This window comes from Cottoperca gobio, chromosome 6 (assembly GCF_900634415.1).
Source record: "Cottoperca gobio chromosome 6, fCotGob3.1, whole genome shotgun sequence".
NCBI lineage: Eukaryota > Metazoa > Chordata > Actinopteri > Perciformes > Bovichtidae > Cottoperca > Cottoperca gobio.
This window is the reverse complement of record NC_041360.1, coordinates 1,731,394-1,748,808: the sequence shown is the minus strand read 5'-3', so window position 1 is coordinate 1,748,808 and position 17,415 is coordinate 1,731,394. Positions and strand designations below refer to the sequence as shown.

At 42.5% G+C, this 17,415-nt stretch overlaps 1 protein-coding gene across 3 annotated transcripts; it reads left to right on the top strand.

Moving 5' to 3' along the window:
* The first annotated feature begins 919 nt into the window (after window positions 1-919).
* adat1 (adenosine deaminase tRNA specific 1) lies at window positions 920-16,776 on the top strand. Of its 3 annotated transcripts, none has more exons than XR_003832429.1 (10): window positions 920-1,250; window positions 1,733-1,801; window positions 2,178-2,232; window positions 2,425-2,555; window positions 2,939-3,581; window positions 4,830-4,975; window positions 5,713-5,812; window positions 5,942-6,028; window positions 12,636-12,757; window positions 15,637-15,767. XR_003832429.1 is itself a non-coding variant. In XM_029434735.1 (9 exons), exons 1-9 carry the CDS (start codon window positions 1,073-1,075, stop codon window positions 15,767-15,769), a joined length of 1,542 nt encoding a protein of 513 aa, XP_029290595.1. In that variant the 5' UTR covers window positions 920-1,072; the 3' UTR covers window positions 15,770-16,776. The 3 variants fall into 3 exon arrangements, 1 of the variants encoding a protein (XP_029290595.1); XR_003832430.1 differs by having other exon boundaries at window positions 12,636-12,729; window positions 15,637-15,737; XM_029434735.1 differs by lacking the exon at window positions 12,636-12,757 and having other exon boundaries at window positions 15,637-16,776.
* The last annotated feature ends 639 nt before the right edge of the window (window positions 16,777-17,415 follow it).

Below are 17,415 nucleotides of genomic sequence, written 5' to 3'. Positions count from 1 at the left end.
TATTTAACACTCACTTTATCCTAAATTAATTTCTATTGAAACGATTTGTTTAATATGAATAACAAAACCTGGAAAATAAACGATATTCTGCATCTGTCAGGGCAGTAACTACAAATATAAAAGAGATCTGTATTTATTTTATAAAAGGCTTCACAGGTAGAACAAAGCTCAAACATTCTGACAAAAGAGCAGGTGTGTCTGTAGGGGGAGCTGAAGTTAACATATAACAAATCAGAATAGATCTACTTGTCAGATAAGATTTTACAGCTAAGAGAGTCTGTGGCTGAGTGTTTGCAGAAGTGTGTATGTACTGTAGCCTACTTAAATATTCACATTTTATTATTCATAATTCAAGATTTTTCAGGTGAAAAATATCTTAGTTTAGACTATGATTAAGGTTTTAGGTACAAAACATATAATAAGCTTGTAAAACATGATGCACTGTTAATTAACCAACTGTATATCAAGGGGGGTGGGGGGGGGGGGGGGGGCATGTTTCGGCCTAACGAGCAATTTTTATTATAAAAGTATGAATACGGTATGAACTATATACAGTATATACTGTGGTGTTGCTTTTAAAAAAAAAAATCAATTTCTTTCTTTCTTTAGGTATTTTCTTACATTTGCGAGTTTTGTTATTTGAAGTATTCATACAGTCAGTGTTTTATGGCCTTTGTTTGTACGCTTATTTTTTATTGAACTGGCAGATGGGCCAATTACTCCATTTTAACATCTTGGTGGTATTCTATGTTATTCTAATTCTTCCATCACCAACTGTTTTTGCTTCCTGTCATACGAGGATACTAATACTGTGCTCCACTAAGTTATACAGATTTGTAATACCGTATTAATATAAATAAAGATTGTAAATTCTTCATAAATGAAGGACCTTTATTGTGAAAGTAAAGCAATCCTTGACTCGGCCCGGAAGTGACCTCTTCGTTTTCTCGAGATGCCTCCAAGCAGCCGAGTTGGTCGAACCTAATTAAAATATGGTTTTATATTGTTCATGAGACACCGTGACTGTTAAAAAATAACTTTCACGTTAACTCATCTTAAATCATATTTTTGAATGCCCGTCTGCCTCGACCCACACTTTCCGGTTATCATGGTGAACGCAGATGAAATCGCCAAGTTGTGCTACGAGCGTTTCAACAAGCTTCCCCGGAGAGGGAAGCCTGAGCCGGGCAGAGAGTGGACCCTGCTGGCCGCTGTGGTCAAAATCACCCGGTGTGCTAACTCTATCACAGGTAGTCAGCGGAATTATAACATAACAACATATTTCATGTTTTTTATATGTCAACAATGTTCTGTAACTAGACAGAAATCAAATAGTTTTCATTTAAAACTTAATATCGTCTTTCTTCCACTATGTTATACAATATTGTAACGTTATCTTTTAGCTAACGTTAATGTATAGCCTACTGGTTAAATTACCACGTAAACTGCACTTAACTTCAGTAAATCTACCTAAACCAATAACATTGTCGGTTTAGACTTCATGGGTGAACTGAACACAGTCCAAGTCACGCTGCACAGGACAAGTTTGAATGTTAAGAATAAAGAAATGAGGACAACAAATATTGTCTGCCTATATTTAGTTAGGCTATACAAAAAAGCAGTTTAACAAAACAAAGCCCATCAGAAGACAAAAACATATGTAGAATAAACATGTATGAAGATGACATGTGATACATTTTATTCCAATTTTTTAATATTTTTTCTTTCACAGTTGAGAAGGAGGTTGTTTCCCTGGGAACTGGGACCAAATGTATTGGACAGACAGCTATGAGTCCCAATGGTATGTGTTCTTGGTCATGTTACTCTAATTGGTGTTGTTGTCTTTTTTTATGTGCTAAGTAGGTACAGAGAGTTTGTTTTTGGCAGACCAAACCAATAGTTGCCACCACACTAAATATTTTCTTTGTAGATTTATTTGTCTATTCGCCATTCAAAGTGAGAATTGATTTAAACTTCTGCAGAAATGGTGCATTTATGTGTCTCAATGGGAAAATATCTTCAATAGATGTCTGTTGTTATCGGACCTTAAATTACATCAAATACATTCTCAACCTGTGGGACACACTGACATCCATGACAGCTTATAAAAGTACAATGAAAACCACCTTTTATATTTTTATATGTTGTTTTTGTTCTTGATTCTCTCATCTATTTAGGAGAAATACTTAATGACAGCCATGCAGAAGTCATTGCAAGAAGGGGATGTATCAGGTGTGTATTTGTATCAAATGTTGTGTGTGTCCCTAATAGCTAGTTGGCTCTGCTGATGCTTGAGCATACACTAAAGTGTGTGTGTGTGTGTGTGTGTGTGTGTGTGTGTGTGTGTGTGTGTGTGTGTGTTGTGTGTGTGTGTGTGTGTGTGTGTGTGTGTGTGTGTGTGTGTGTGTGTGTGTGTGTGTGTAGGTTCCTGATTCAGGCGCTGCACAGGGCCGTGAGTGGTGGGAGCAGCTCTGTGTTTTGTCAGGCGGATCAGCGGGGGAAGTGGAGGCTTCAGCCAGGAGTCTCCTTCCTCTTCTTTACCAGTCACACTCCCTGTGAGTCCAGTATGAATTCCTTTAACATGACCACCACATACTTATGTGAGATGATCCACAGGATTTAAATCAAGCTATATATGTATTTTTCATGCAATTTTAGATATATTTATGTATTTAATATACATATTTTGTCTGTGAGTAGTGCATGGTATTTCCATGATTACTGAGCTGTTGTTATTTTGTACTGTACAGTTTCTGTTATTCTACAAAGAACACAATTTGAGTCTCCCGTGTTGTTGTAAATGTCGGACTTTTATTCTTGGCAGACCGCTTTAGTATCAGTATCAGTATCAGCCTTCACACAGCTATAGCTGAACTCTGCCCCCAGGCCAGTGATTTGTCCAGGGAGCCTAAATCAGTCACTTCTTGTGTATTACCAGGTGGTGACGCTGCCATCGTAGCCATGAATGACACCCAGTCTCAGCCCTGCCCTCCTGTCACTTCTGTAAAGGGCCATGAAGGAACTGGTGGAAGAGGAGATCTGAAAAGGGAAGCTGAGGAATCAAGTGATGGAAAAAACATTAAACGGCCCCGTCTGGAGGAACAGGAGATAGTGGAGACAAGTCTAGAGGACAGAGGAGACCCTAAACAATCCTTCCTTTCAAATTCATGTAAAAGTGAAGATCCATCACAGAGTCACTCTGCAGAAACACCCGTAGAAACCGTCTCACAAGATTCAACACAGCTGGAGATAAATAGCAGAGGCCCCTCTGACAGCGCAGGACTGCGTCCAAAGGTCCCAGACATTCACAGAACGGGGGCCAAGTGTATCTCTGGTGGCCTCGCTGACCCTCTGCACCCTGGGGTGGGCTATCACAGGACAGGGGTGCTTCGGGTGAAGCCAGGGCGAGGAGAGCCGACTCTGTCCCTCTCCTGCAGCGACAAGCTGGCCCGCTGGGGGGTGCTGGGTTTCCAGGGCGCACTGCTGTCCCACTACCTACAGGAGGCGCTCTACTTCAGCACTGTGGTGGTGGGGAAGTGTCCATACAGCCAAGAAGTTATGCAGAGAGCTTTGGTTACAAGGTAAGGCCTGAGATAATAAGCCAATTCAGAAAACATATTGTTGGTCAGATACATTAAGGACTTTGAAGACCCAACCTTGAGCTTTGGAAATTTGCTTTGTCAGTTTTTCTTTATTTTCTGACACAGACTTACGATTAACAACTGTTCCAGTTAACTGTTGATTGGAATAAAACAGCAGTCGGAGGTTTCTTTCCTTTTTGTACCCAGATAAAAGTCTTGTTGAGATCAAAACCATCACCAGCTACAAGTTCTGAACTTTCTTGATTGATTACTTGTTTGGTCTATAAAATGTCAGAATTCTGATTTTAATGTATTATCAAAGTTTGAAATTAATTAAATAGTTGACAACTAATCGAGCTCTAATTTTGACCTTTTTATAAAGTTGTTCTGGTCAACGTGTTGCAACAGTTGCTAATCCAGCAGACATGGAGCAACATTAATATTGGTTGTGTTTCTGACCTGATGATATTATGGTAATATTCATTCTCCCTTTCATCTCTGTTTTGGTCCTCAGTAACTCCTCCTCGTATCTTTAGCTGCTAAATGTTACATTTCCGTCATCAGTTACTCACTAACCTTGTCTGCTGTTTGGTGTTGGATAGGGAGTGTACTGTATACAGCTGGAAACAAGGTTGATGAGGACAGAATGTTCTAAACAGAAAACAATGAGCTAAATGACCCAAACAATAACTTTAAACATTATTCACATAAACAATCCTACTGTGGTTTTTTTTTAACCTCCATTCCCATAAATTGGTCACTGTTCACCTCACTATGACCAGCACTTGTTGCATAAAACTGTAGCTCAGAACCAGCATCATGCTTCTGCTTCATCTTTCTATTCCGTAGGATTCAATGGAAAGGTTCTGCCCCATTTCTTTTGAATGGCTCTCTTCCTTGTTTCATTGTGACCTTTTTCACAGCAAACAGCAAAACATGATTATGACTGCATTCTATTTAGGCGTACGGTGTAGTGTAGGTAGTCGCACCTGTGCTTCTCTTGTTGTGACAAGTCAGTTGCCCTCTGTGAGAGGTTTGTGTGGGCCAAGTGTTCAACTGTGCACTGCTGAGAACAAGGAATACAATATATGTACTACCAAATACATCAAATATTCTCTATGTGTGAGAAATCATTACATATCAGTCGCTGTTACATTTAGTCTTGGAGTATTTTTTTTTTAGGTATTTCTCCTTCAGTGTAAGGGAATCAGCAGACCTTCTTGAATGTAGACCTCATGTACTCCTCAGGTGCTCCCATGTATCGGCCCTCCCTGCTGGTTTCTCTGTTTGTCAACCTGTTCTGCTCCAGTCCAGCCTGGAGTTCCCCTTCAGCCAGGCCCAGACCAAGCTCCGACACCAGGCCGGACAGGGACGTATCTCACCCTGTGGAGCAGGTAGGATCATCACACTCTCTGAAATCATCCAACTGTCCAGGGACGTGAACACTTGCAAGTCGTAAACCTAATAATCGTTGCCATTGATCCCATGTGTAGACAGAGATAATCCAAACCAGCATGGCATGTGTTCTCACAATGTTCTACCGATGGTTTCCAAACAAAAATTAACAATGTGCTGAAGGACATGAAATTACCAGAGCTGATTTTAAGTCTATTATTAAGGGTTTGGTAAATAGCATCCTTGGTCACTGTGTTGTTTTTTAAACTGATAAACTGACAGTTGCTTAGGCTGTCTATATCTTTTGTATTTATTGTTATAACAATGTTTTAATGCTGACCCCCATGGCCAGGGGTCAGTACCACGAAGCAAGCTAAACTTAGTCCGGCTCTCTTTGGGTGGCTTCACTGAGCCGAGCACTTGTGCCACAAAGCTGGTTCTCTCTGCTCTGAGCGTGTTCACATAAAACAGGCTGTCAATTACATGCGACATTATCTGAACCGTGAGTGGAGTACTTGTTACTTGTTAAATGTTATGATGAAATAAATCACATAAATGGAATAGAATAAGAAGCTATAAAACAAACGCCCCCCAGAAACATCCCATATCCCATTTCATAACTTAGGATTCCTCTGTTCTGTATCTCTCGCTCGCGTTTTACAAGGGTGAAGCTAAGGAGCGATGAAGAGAGGCATGTGAGGGAAATGAGGTAATGGGTGAACCCCATGTGTTTCAGCCATCAGCTGGTGTAATGTGACTGAGCAGCCCCTAGATGTCACTGCCAACGGCTACAAACATGGAGTCACCAAGAAGGCCTTCAGCACAGCTAATGCCAGGTAGAGCTAACACTCTCACACTCATAGATTATTATAATACAAATGAGTCATTGTCTACTGAATCTTACCACCATAGACTATTAATTTAGACCAAATCTCATTGATATTTCTGCATGGTTGTGTTTTTAGGTCTCTTCTGTGTAAGATGGAGCTTTTCCATTCCTTCCTGTCTCTGGTAGCAGCCACTGACCTCTCTGCACTTCCCGACTCCCTCAGGTAACAAACAATAGGCTCTTTCATAACCTCATTGTGGTTTTAAACAGCCTCAAACTAAATGTGAACAACCCAAAACACTAATGAAGAAGATCACCAACAATGGTCTGGTTTTTATTCATTTGTCCTTTTGGGTAACTCATCTCATCTGCTGCTTCAGCATGTCGAATCGACAGTGAGGCAAACTACTAACCGCAATAAGTAAATGTTAATGGGTCACATTCGTCACTATAAAGACAAAGTGTAACAGGGCTTATTTCATAATGTACAGTGAGACCAGTGCTGTTACTGTGTGTGACCGTCTTGTGCTTTTCTTTACATGATTAATGTTGTAGTTGATCTCATATTGTCCCAGGTATTTCTTCCCAAAAGGTCATCCCTGCTCACAATCAGGATACAACTGACAAGAGAGGAGGGAGTGGAAAAACAGACAGTTTATTCGCCAACTCAAATTCAGCCTTTTCAGGCACTTTTCCACAACGATGTCTGTTTCAGACCAGCTCGGCCCAACTCTGCAAGCTAACTCCCTCCGCCGAGCGAGAGAGGAAGGAGGAGTGGTGGAGGGCTTTGTATGTGAGGAGCAGGATTTTGTATATGATACGGTGGGAAACGGGAAGCCAGTGGAGTTCTTTTAGGACTGTGGTGATGTGGTGCAATGATTTGGTGTCTAAGGATTCAGGCGGCTGAATTCTGGACCATCCATCCATCCATCGTCTACTGCTTATCCGGGGTCGGGTCGCGGGGACAGCAGCTCCAGTAAGGAACCCCAATCTTCCCTTCTCCGGGCCACATCCTCCAGCTCCGACTGCCTAGGGAGGCGCCCAGGTGGCATCCTTACTAGATGCCCGAACCACCTCAACTGGCTCCTTTCAACGTAAAGGAGCAGCGGCTCTACTCCGAGTCTCTCACGGATGGCTGAGCTTCTCACCCTATCTCTAAGGGAGACGCCACCCGCCTGAGAAAACCCATTTCGGCCGCTTGTACCCGTGATCTCGTTCTTTCGGTCATGACCCAGCCTTCATGACCATAGGTGAGGGTAGGAACGAAGATCGACTGGTAGATTGAGAGCTTTGTCTTCTGGCTCAGCTCTCTTTTCGTCACAACGGTGCGGTAAAGCAACTGCAGTACCGCCCCCGCTGCTCCGATTCTCCGGCCAATCTCTCGCTCCATCGTCCCCTCACTCGCGAACAAGACCCTGAGGTACTTGAACTCCTTCGCTTGGGGTAAGGGCTCATTCCCTACCCGGAGTAGGCAATCCAACGGTTTCCTGCTGAGAGCCATGGCCTCAGATTTTGAGGTGCTGATCCTCATCCCAACCACTTCACACTCTGCTGCAACCCCTCTCCTCACGACTACGCCTCGATATCCTGTCCATGAAAATCACGAACAGGATTGGTGATAAAGCGCAGCCCTGGCGGAGGCCAACATTCACTGGGAACGAGTCCTCCTTTCCAGTACCTTGGAGTAGACTTTACCAGGGAGGCTGAGAAGTGTGATACCCCTGTAGTTGGCACACACTCTCTGGTCCCCCTTTTTAAATACCACCCCCAGACTTCCACTCAATGTTGACGAGGCGTGTCAACCAAGACAGCCCCTCAACACCCAAAGCCTTCAGCATTTCTGGACGGATGTCATCAACCCCTGCGGCTTTGCCACTGTGGAGTTGTTTGACTACCTCAGTGACTTCCGTCGGGGAAATTGATGATGGTCTCCCATCAGCTTCCAGCTCTCATCTACATCCAGCCTCTACCATAGAGGGCATGTTAGTCGGATTCAGGAGTTCCTCAAAGTGCTCCTTCCACCGCCCCATAACCTTCTCAGTCAAAGTCAGCAGGGTCACACCCTTGCTGTACACAGCTTGGATGGTTCCCCGCTTCCCCTTCCTGGGGTGCCGGATGGTTTTCCAGAAGCACCTTGGTGCCGACCGAAAGTCCTTGTCCATAGCTTCTCCGAACTTCTCCCACACCCGCTGCTTTGCCTCAGCCACAGCAGAAGCTGCCGCCCTTCTAGTCCTTCGGTACCCTGCAACTGTTTCCAGAGTCCTCCCGGATAACATAACCCGGAAGGACTCCTTCTTCAGTCGGACGGCTTCCCTGACCACCGGGGTCCACCACGGTGTTCGAGGGTTACCGCCCCTTGAGGCACCTAAGACCTTGAGACCACAGCTCATCACCGCAGCTTCAGCAATAGAGGTTTTGAACATCGCCCACTCAGGTTCAATGCCCCTAACCTCCGCAGGGATGTCTGAAAAGCTCTGCCGGAGGTGTGAGTTGAAGATCTCCAGGACAGGGGCTTCCTCCAGACGTTCCCAGTTCACCCGCACTACCCGTTTGGGCTTACCAGGTCTGTCCAGAGTCTTCCCCCACCCCTTGATCCAACTCACCACCAGATGGTGATCAGTCGACAGCTCCGCCCCTCTCTTCACTCGAGTGTCCAAAACATGCGGCCTCAGATCAGATGATACGATTACAAAATCGATCATTGACCTTTGGCCTAGGGTACTCTGGTACCACGTACACTTATGAGTATCCTTATGTTCGAACATGGTGTTTGTTATGGCCATTCCATGACTAGCACAGAAGTCCAACAACAAAAGATCGTTCAGGTTTGGATCAGGGAGGCCCTTCCTCCCAATCACGCCTCTCCAGGTGTCTCCATCGTTTCCCACGTGTGCGTTGAAGTCTCCTAGCAAGACTACGGAGTTCCCTACTGGAGCCCCCTGCAGGGCTCCATTCAGGGTATCCAAGAAGGCCGAATACTCCGAACTGAGGTTTGGGGCATATGCATAAACAGTCAGAGTTTCCCCCCCCCCCATAACCTGAAGGCGTAGGGAGGCGACCCTCTCATCCACCGGGGTGAACTCCAACGTAGCGGCTCTCAGCAGGGGACTTGTGAGTATCCCCACAACCGCCCGACGCCTCACACCTTGGGCAACTCCGGAGAAGAATAGAGTCCAACCCCTATCCAGGAGTACGGTTCCAGAGCCAAGACTGTGCGTAGATGTAAGCCCCACCAGATCCAACTGGTAGCGCTCCACCTCCCGCACTAGTTCCGGCTCCTTCCCCCACAGAGAGGTGACGTTCCACGTCCCCAGAGCCAGCCTCTGTTGCCCGGGTCTGGTCCGTCAAGGTCCCTGACAATCACTGCCACCCGTGTGACGGCGCACCCGACCCCAGCAGTTTTTCCCATGAGTCGTGGGCCCACAGGATGTTCTGGACCAGTTGAAGTTTATTGAGGGAGGCTGAGCTGATGCTGTAGAGAAGTGAATTACAATAATCGAGGCGGGAGGAGATCAAGGCATGGATGAGTCTTTCAGCTCAAACAGTCTTTTGAGTTGGAGGCCAGTTTGTTTCATTTTGTGGAGGGTGGGTGTGAACCAGGGTGAGGAGGTGTTGAAGGAGACCATTTTACTTTTGAGGGGGGCTAAGGTGTTGAGGACAGTAGACGGAGTGCGGTTAAGGTGGTTTGTAAGGTCGTCAGGTGAGGTGAGGGTTGTGTCCAGGGGGAGACAAGCGGATAGCAAGTCAGAGAGGTGTTGGGGATTAGTGGTTTGTAGATTGCGGAAGGTGAGTTCTCTGAAGGGGCGGGGGAAGAGGGAAGCAATGGTAAATAGTATGAGTTTATGGTCGGAGAGGGGAAAGGGGCAGGGATGGAGGTCCAGTACTGGGAGGTTTGTGGAGCAGACGAGGTCGAGAATGTGCCCTTTGGAGTGGGTGGGGAAGGTGACATGTTGGGTGACACTACTGGACAGATTGTCCAGTAGAGAATTTGGATGAAAGCTTGCAGGTGGGTGAGTCCATGTGGATGTTGAAGGAATTCTAAGGATGGTACTGAGGGGAGGGTGAGTTCAGTGTTTCCCCTACCGTTGTTTCAGAGGGGGTGCGCGCCCCCCCAACAGAGCCCCAGGCCCCCCCTGAAATTCAAGGTGTTTTTTTATTTTCTTTTTTATATATATATTCACCACTCACTTTTTACATTGAACAGGTGTTCTTTTATTAAATAAACTAAACGCTTATGTTTATCAAATTTATGTGCACGTTTAAGTGTTTACTTACGCATTCGCATTCTCTCCTCTGTGTTTTGCGAAGGGCTGGGACACCTACAGTCAGAGACAGAGCGGAGGGAACCCCCCCCCCTTGTCCTTGCTAAAAGTATACAAATCTGCGATGAGTACTTCGGTGAATGTAGCGGGGTCGGCGTAGAAGTCCACGTTTTTTTATGACTGAGATGCAAGACGGGATGGTGTAACTGCGAAGTTCCAGAAACTGTGAAGTTGAATATTTGAGCATGATGCCATGATGCTGAAGGACTAAGGACTGTGTGATAGCATTGTTAGCGGCTAGCAGGCTGGGTGCATGGATGTGGATGCCTGTTAGTGAAGCTGGAAATTATGCGCTGCGTGACAGGAGATCAACCAGCGGAGACACTGAGGTAGACAGGAGATAAAGGGAAACCAAGGATAGTGTGTAGAACAGAGACGTGAGGGCAGCGAGCAACAGCCAGCCGAGGAGGCAACAATCCAGGAAGACAAAAGCCAAGCGAGAGAATAACGAAGGGCAACATCCGCTGCAGCAATAGATAGTGTGCAAACACGTGACAAAACTGTGTGACGTATGCGTGCAACGCCATGTTGGATGATATACAAATCAACAATGGCGTCTAAAGCGAACAACAACAGCAATACAACTCCGACTTCTTCAAAGTATTGTGACTCTCTGGAGTCCTCTGCAAAGGCAATATTCAGAGGAAAAAGTCCAAATTTGCGGCCGTGACCCGTACACGCTAAAGCCGTCGGATTATATTGAGGATTTAGATTCATTACCGCTGATTGAATATCCGGATATTGTGAACTACCTTGTGCTACAAACGTCGTGGGCAACCAACGCACAAATGAAGACATACAAGAGCTTAGATGCTTATAATGTCTTTGTTTCTGGCTGGGTTGGTAGTCTTCTTACCAAACCAGTGAAAGATGACAGGGTGCTCGTCCATGCCCGTGTAAATCACTCTCAAAGAGCTCGAGATACACCGCTCAAGCCGTGGTTTGTGAGTGAGAAAAGCGGCGATGTTATCCTCGCACACTGTGATTGTATGGCTGGATTAAGCGAAGCATGTTCTCACATTGGTGCTTTGGTTTTCGCAAGTGAAGTAGTCTCCAGAATAAGCCAAACAAAAACATGCACAGAAGAAAAGAGCAAATGGCTGCCATCACATGTAAAGAAAGTGCCTTATTTACCAGTCAGCGATATGGAGAAGTAAAGTCTTACAGTGTTCGGGTATATCATAAGCACAAATGTTTAACGTAAACATTGAAAACATAGCTTTAGCATGAGCTCTTACCAGATATAAAGTGGGCGCCACACACAATTGAATTGTGCTTTTTCTTCTGTTAAATCCTCACGATTTATGTTGCTAAACCAGCTTAGGGCGTTCGGTAGACAGTTCATCCCTCTTTTGTGGATCGTTGTTTTTGATGATTTTAGGAAATCTAAAGAACCGTTTCTCTGTCACGAGTAGCGCTATGACCACAATTATACACTGCGCACACGATTGGCATTTTCTTTCAATCTTAGACGTTTAAATACAAAGAAAATTACGAAGCGTTGCAGCAACTCACACGTGAACGGGCTTGGTTGTGTATATCATCCAACATGGCTGATTTACGGGTTGGGACGTAAGCGTGACGTCACATGCACACGATCTATAGGAGTCCAAGGCAGCCAAACATGAAAACAAACAAACAGAGGAAAGGAGCAGGCCAGGCGGAGAAGCGGCGAAAAGAAGAAAAAAAAATAAAAAATCATAAAACTGCAACTTATTACAAAACAAAATAAATAATAGTGACAAATCACCTTTACAGTGGAATTATTAAAAGTCTGTGTAATACTGTGTAACAGCATTTCTGCTTTCAACACATTTTCTCAAAATTACCTCTCTGGCTTTTAAAACTTCACCAGCTCCCTGAGAGAAAAAACTAAAACTTGAAAAAATTTCACCTTTTAATCACCACATCAAATCATCGCCATCAATGAATGTGACGTACGATATCAGTAAACAGTCTTTGTTACTGTCGCTTCATCCTCCTGCAGAGCAAAGCGGTTGTCTCGTAACTTGTCATTAAGCTGCTCCTCTATGTTCTTTACATCATTAATGGGCCTCACAATAGTATTATTTGACAGAGGAATAGCCTTTAGCTTGCTAGCTGTTGCTTCATCAATCATTGTGGAAACCATATCGATAGCAGAGGGAAGCATTAGTTCCTCGGCTATAGTGTGCAGCTTTTTACACTGAGCAACTCTGTAGGCAACTTTATATGAGGAGAGTTGAGCATTTGAAGGCACAGATGCAACTTTAGTCATTCCTGGGGAGAAAAAAAAGAAAACTGGGGGTTAACAGGGGTAGGTGCACACAGGTAACCACACCCCACTGCCACAGTGTCACATAGCTTGAGATTACACAAAAATGTGTCTGTGTATGTGCTATGGCTCTCCTTGTGTGTGTCTTTGTATGTGACATTTAGTGCTCACATTTCGTGTGTGTGTGTGTGTGTGCGCGCTGAGTATCCTATCCAAAGGAAGAACAGTGGTCTCTCTGTTTATCACCATTTTAGCAGATAACCTGATCCCAGTCCAGCCTGGCCTACACATGGAGGGATACACACCCAGCCGTGGCATACAATTACAACATTTTCTACAACAACAATGGTGTGTCTGGTTACGAGAGACAACTGAGGTCAGGGAGTGTCCATTGTCTTTTTGTAAATCATTAAATGAAGCAATCACTTTACCTGCACAATATTTTGTTCTTGGCAAGTTACATGACTGTTGGTTTTTTTACAGCAGATGTTTTAACTTGGCATCTCAAGTGTCCCAGTAAGCCATGACAGTGAGATAGTGTGACAACATGAACCATACTAGGATCCTAAAACTGACACCTGTACCAATCAAATCAAATCAAATCAAATCAAATCAAATCAAATCAAATCTATTTATATAGCCCAATATCACAAATTACACATTTGCTTCAGTATGCTTTACACGCTGTACAGCATACAACACCCTCTGTCCTTAGACCCTCGCACCACACAAGGAACAACTTCCTAAAAGAAACCCCATAATTAAAGGGGGAAAATGGAAGAAACCTCAGAGAGAGACTGAGAAGGGATCCCTCTCCCAGGATGCAAATACAACATCCATTTGACAGAAATTATGTTGTGATCAAAAAAGAAAAAGGATGAATCCAGGATAATGTCAAAAAGGCTTACCAGTGTCTCCAAAAATAAAGTGTGGATGTATATAGAGATATAGATGTATAGATATAGATATATATATAGATGTATAGGTATAGATATGTAGATGTATAGATATAGATGTATAGCTGTAGATGTATAGCTGTAGATGTATAGATATGTAGATATATAGATGTATAGAGATAGATGTAGATGTGTAGATGTATAGATGTAGATGTATAGATGTATAGATATAGATATATATGTATAGATATAGATGTAGATATGTAGATATAGATGTATAGATGTAGATGTATAGATATAGATGTATAGATATGTAGATGTATAGATATAGATGTAGATGTAGATATATAGATATAGATGTATAGATGTAGATGTAGATGTATAGATGTATAGATGTAGATATATAGATATAGATGTATAGATGTAGATGTATAGATGTGTAGATGTATAGATGTATAGATGTATAGATATAGATATAGATGTATAGATATATAAATGTATAGATGTATAGATATAGATGTATAGATATAGATGTATAGATATAGATGTATAGATGTAGATGTATAGAGATATAGATATCGCTGTCTCGCGCTCTCGCTGTCTCGCTCTCGCTGTCTCGCGCTCTCGCTGTCGCTGTCTCGCTCTCGCGCTCTCGCTGTCGCTGTCTCGCTCTCGCATGTCTCGCGCTCTCGCTGTCTCGCTCTCTCCCTGTCTCGCTGTCTCGCTCTCGCTGTCTCGCTCTCGCTGTCTCGCTCTCGCTTCTCGCTGTCGCTGTCTCGCGCTCTCGCTCTCTCGCTGTCTCGCGCTCTCGCTGTCTCGCTCTCGCTGTCTCGCGCTCTCGCTGTCGCTGTCTCGCTCTCGCTCTCGCTGTCGCTGTCTCGCTCTCGCTGTCTCGCGCTCTCGCTGTGTCGCTGTCTCGCTGTCGCTGTCTCGCTGTCGCTGTCTCGCTGTCGCTGTCTCGCTGTCGCTGTCTCGCTCTCGCTGTCGCTGTCTCGCTCTAGCTGTCTCGCTCTCGCTGTCGCTGTCTCGCTCTCGCGGTCGCTGTCTCGCTGTCGCTGTGTCGCTGTCTCGCTGTAGATGTATAGATATAGATGTATAGATATAGATGTAGATGTATAGATATAGATGTAGATGTATAGATATATAAATGTATAGATATAGATGTATAGATATAGATGTAGATGTATAGATGTAGATGTATAGATGTATAGATATATAAATGTATAGATATAGATGTATAGATATAGATATATAGATGTATAGAGATATAGAGGTATAGGTATAGATGTATAGATATATAAATGTATAAAGATATATAGAAATATAGATGTATAGATATATAGAGGTATAGATATAGATGTATAGAGATAGATGTATAGAGATATAGATGTGTAGATGTAGATGTATAGATGTAGATGTATATATATATATATATATATATATATATATATATATAGATATATCAATATAGATATATATATATATATCAATATAGATATATATATATATATCAATATAGATATATATCTATATATATATATATATTTATATATCTATATAGATATATATATATATAGATATATATATATATATATATATCTATATAGATATATATTTATATATCTATATAGATATATATTTATATATCTATATAGATATATATTTATATATCTATATAGATGTATATATAGATATAGATATATAAATGTATAGATATATATATATAGATGTGTGTATATATATATATATATCTATATAGATATAGATATATATAGATATATATATCTATATAGATATAGATATATATATCTATATAGATATATATATCTATATATATATATATCTATATAGATATATATATATCTATATAGATATAGATATATATATCTATATAGATATAGATATCTATATATAGATAGATAGATAGATAGATAGATAGATAGATAGATAGATAGATAGATAGATAGATAGATATAGAGTGACTAGTTAACCCTGGGGGGGGAAAACATACGGCCAGATGTATATGTCTTATGAAAACCTACTGTATCGGTGTGTGTCGATGCTGCTCTTGTTAAGTCAGTGAAATGCAATTTGGCTTTGTATCGTTGTCCTATAATTGCATTATCGGAATAATACATAATGTAAATTTCCCAATATCAGCCTGATATACAGTATATTGTGCGTCCCTCACAAATACACATTGGAAATATACCCATTAACCTTGTATGTAACAAACATTACTTTTGTTTTAATTAATTGCAGTAGGGAGATTAGTTTAAATGATTATATAAACACAAGAACCAAAGGTTGAGAATTAACTGGGCTCCTCCACTCGTCTTTTTTATGTGTATGTGTTCAGGAGAGCAGAGCTGCAGACCTACTGGGAATACAAGCAGGCATCCCAGTTGTATCAGCAGGCCTGGAAGCAGCTTCGCAGTCAGGCGTTCCCTCTGTGGCCACGCAGCGACAGAGATCTCCTGCTCTTCCACTGAATGCCCTCTCCTGAAACCCCACTCTGCAGCTGAAATGTCGTTGTCAAGGTCCAACTTGCTGTTGGGCCAGCGAGGTTGGCGCTTTGGATAAATAAAATATTGTTTGGCTATATTTGACTCTCTATAGCCCAGCATATCACTGCTTGCACCAGCAGGACGCCCCACTCTGTCATGCTGTTCATAGAGGTTGATGACCGCTGCTCAGTGTCCTCAGATGACGGTTTTATTATCACAATGTGTGTAACATGTTGTGACTGCAGCTGGCTGGTGGTCATGTTCTGAAAACACAGCTGGACAGCTGTACCTGTCTGCAAGTGGAAAATGTTCTGGGTTCGACTTCCAGTCCGAGTTGAAATGCTCTCCCATTGTGGGCAGTTGGACTGAAGACAAACATTCAGCTTGTGATGGCCTGTGAACCTGACCAGGGTGTTTCCAGTGCACGTTAGAATAGATTCTAGTCCTCTGGGACACTATTTCACCCATGAAGACAAAACATAAGTAAGAACCTGCATATCTCTGTACTACAGGTAGGTCCCTCATCAAGACCGGACACCTGATCAGTGTTGGGATGGAGGATCAGCTGTGATATTGCTTTAGCTCAGCAGATTCCACAAGTAACATCCCACTTCAGCTCAGCTTACACTGAACTGAAGTTTTAGAGTTGTTTAAGTGTCTCTAATTTGAATATTCTTCACCCCACATAGAAAATGACAACAAACCTTTTTATGTTCTCATTTGTGTGGAATAAAGGGCCATCCAAAGATTAACACATCAAGATCGGGTTCATTATGTTCTACTCATCGTATGAAAACAAACAGTTGTACGTTGTATGTCTTTCCAAAGTCCAAAGCCATACTAGCAGCTCTGTGATAAAGTTCAGCTGTCAATCAGAGTCTAACATCTCTTCTTGATAGAAATGACTTTAGAATATGTGCATATATGTGATTATCTAACATTGAAAATCACTTTAAGACACTGAAGTGAAAAATACATTTTCCAAGTTCTAATCTGTGTCCCTGTGTTCATTTTTCTTTTGTAACTAAATGTGTCACAAATGTTTTGTTTTTGAGTATTTTTATATCAAAATCCTTCTCTGCTCTTCCTGTAAAATGAAAATATTTTTGATGACTCATCTTGGACGTGGGGTTTAGGATTCACCGTCAGCCGACGTAGCCTATATCTAACGTTCCTCTAACGTAGTCGCGTAGGTATTCACGTACTGTATTTACGTAGGTAAATATTCACGTACGTATTCACGTATGTCTAACATAACGTAACGTCGGGTACGTCCGGTAATTTTGAACACGCTCAAAACATCAGCGTTCAACAACGCACCGCAGCGTAACACAGTGAGCTCTTAACGAATACTACTTATACCTTACCTTATATCAACGTACACCAGCGTGTTACCAACGATTACCCAACGAATGCATAACGTATAGAAAAATATACGCCATATTTTTCTATATGTTATGCATTCGTTGGGTAATCGTCTGATACATTTTATATAAGTAAGTGATACTCTATCAATAGGTCAGACATGCGTATCTGTATAAGTTCACTTTTCCGATCCGATGAAAAGTTGGACGTCGGAAGTGAGGGTCAAAAAGGACAGAGCGTGTTGTATTTCAGACTGTAAAACCCCC

Coding starts and splice junctions, on each gene's coding strand:
- adat1 (XM_029434735.1), top strand. CDS start 1,073: ATGCCCGTCTGCCTCGACCCACACTTTCCGGTTATCATGGTGAACGCA. Junction 2,556..2,938: donor CTTTACCAGTCACACTCCCT/GTGAGTCCAGTA, acceptor GTGTATTACCAG/GTGGTGACGCTGCCATCGTA. Junction 4,976..5,712: donor TATCTCACCCTGTGGAGCAG/GTAGGATCATCA, acceptor CATGTGTTTCAG/CCATCAGCTGGTGTAATGTG.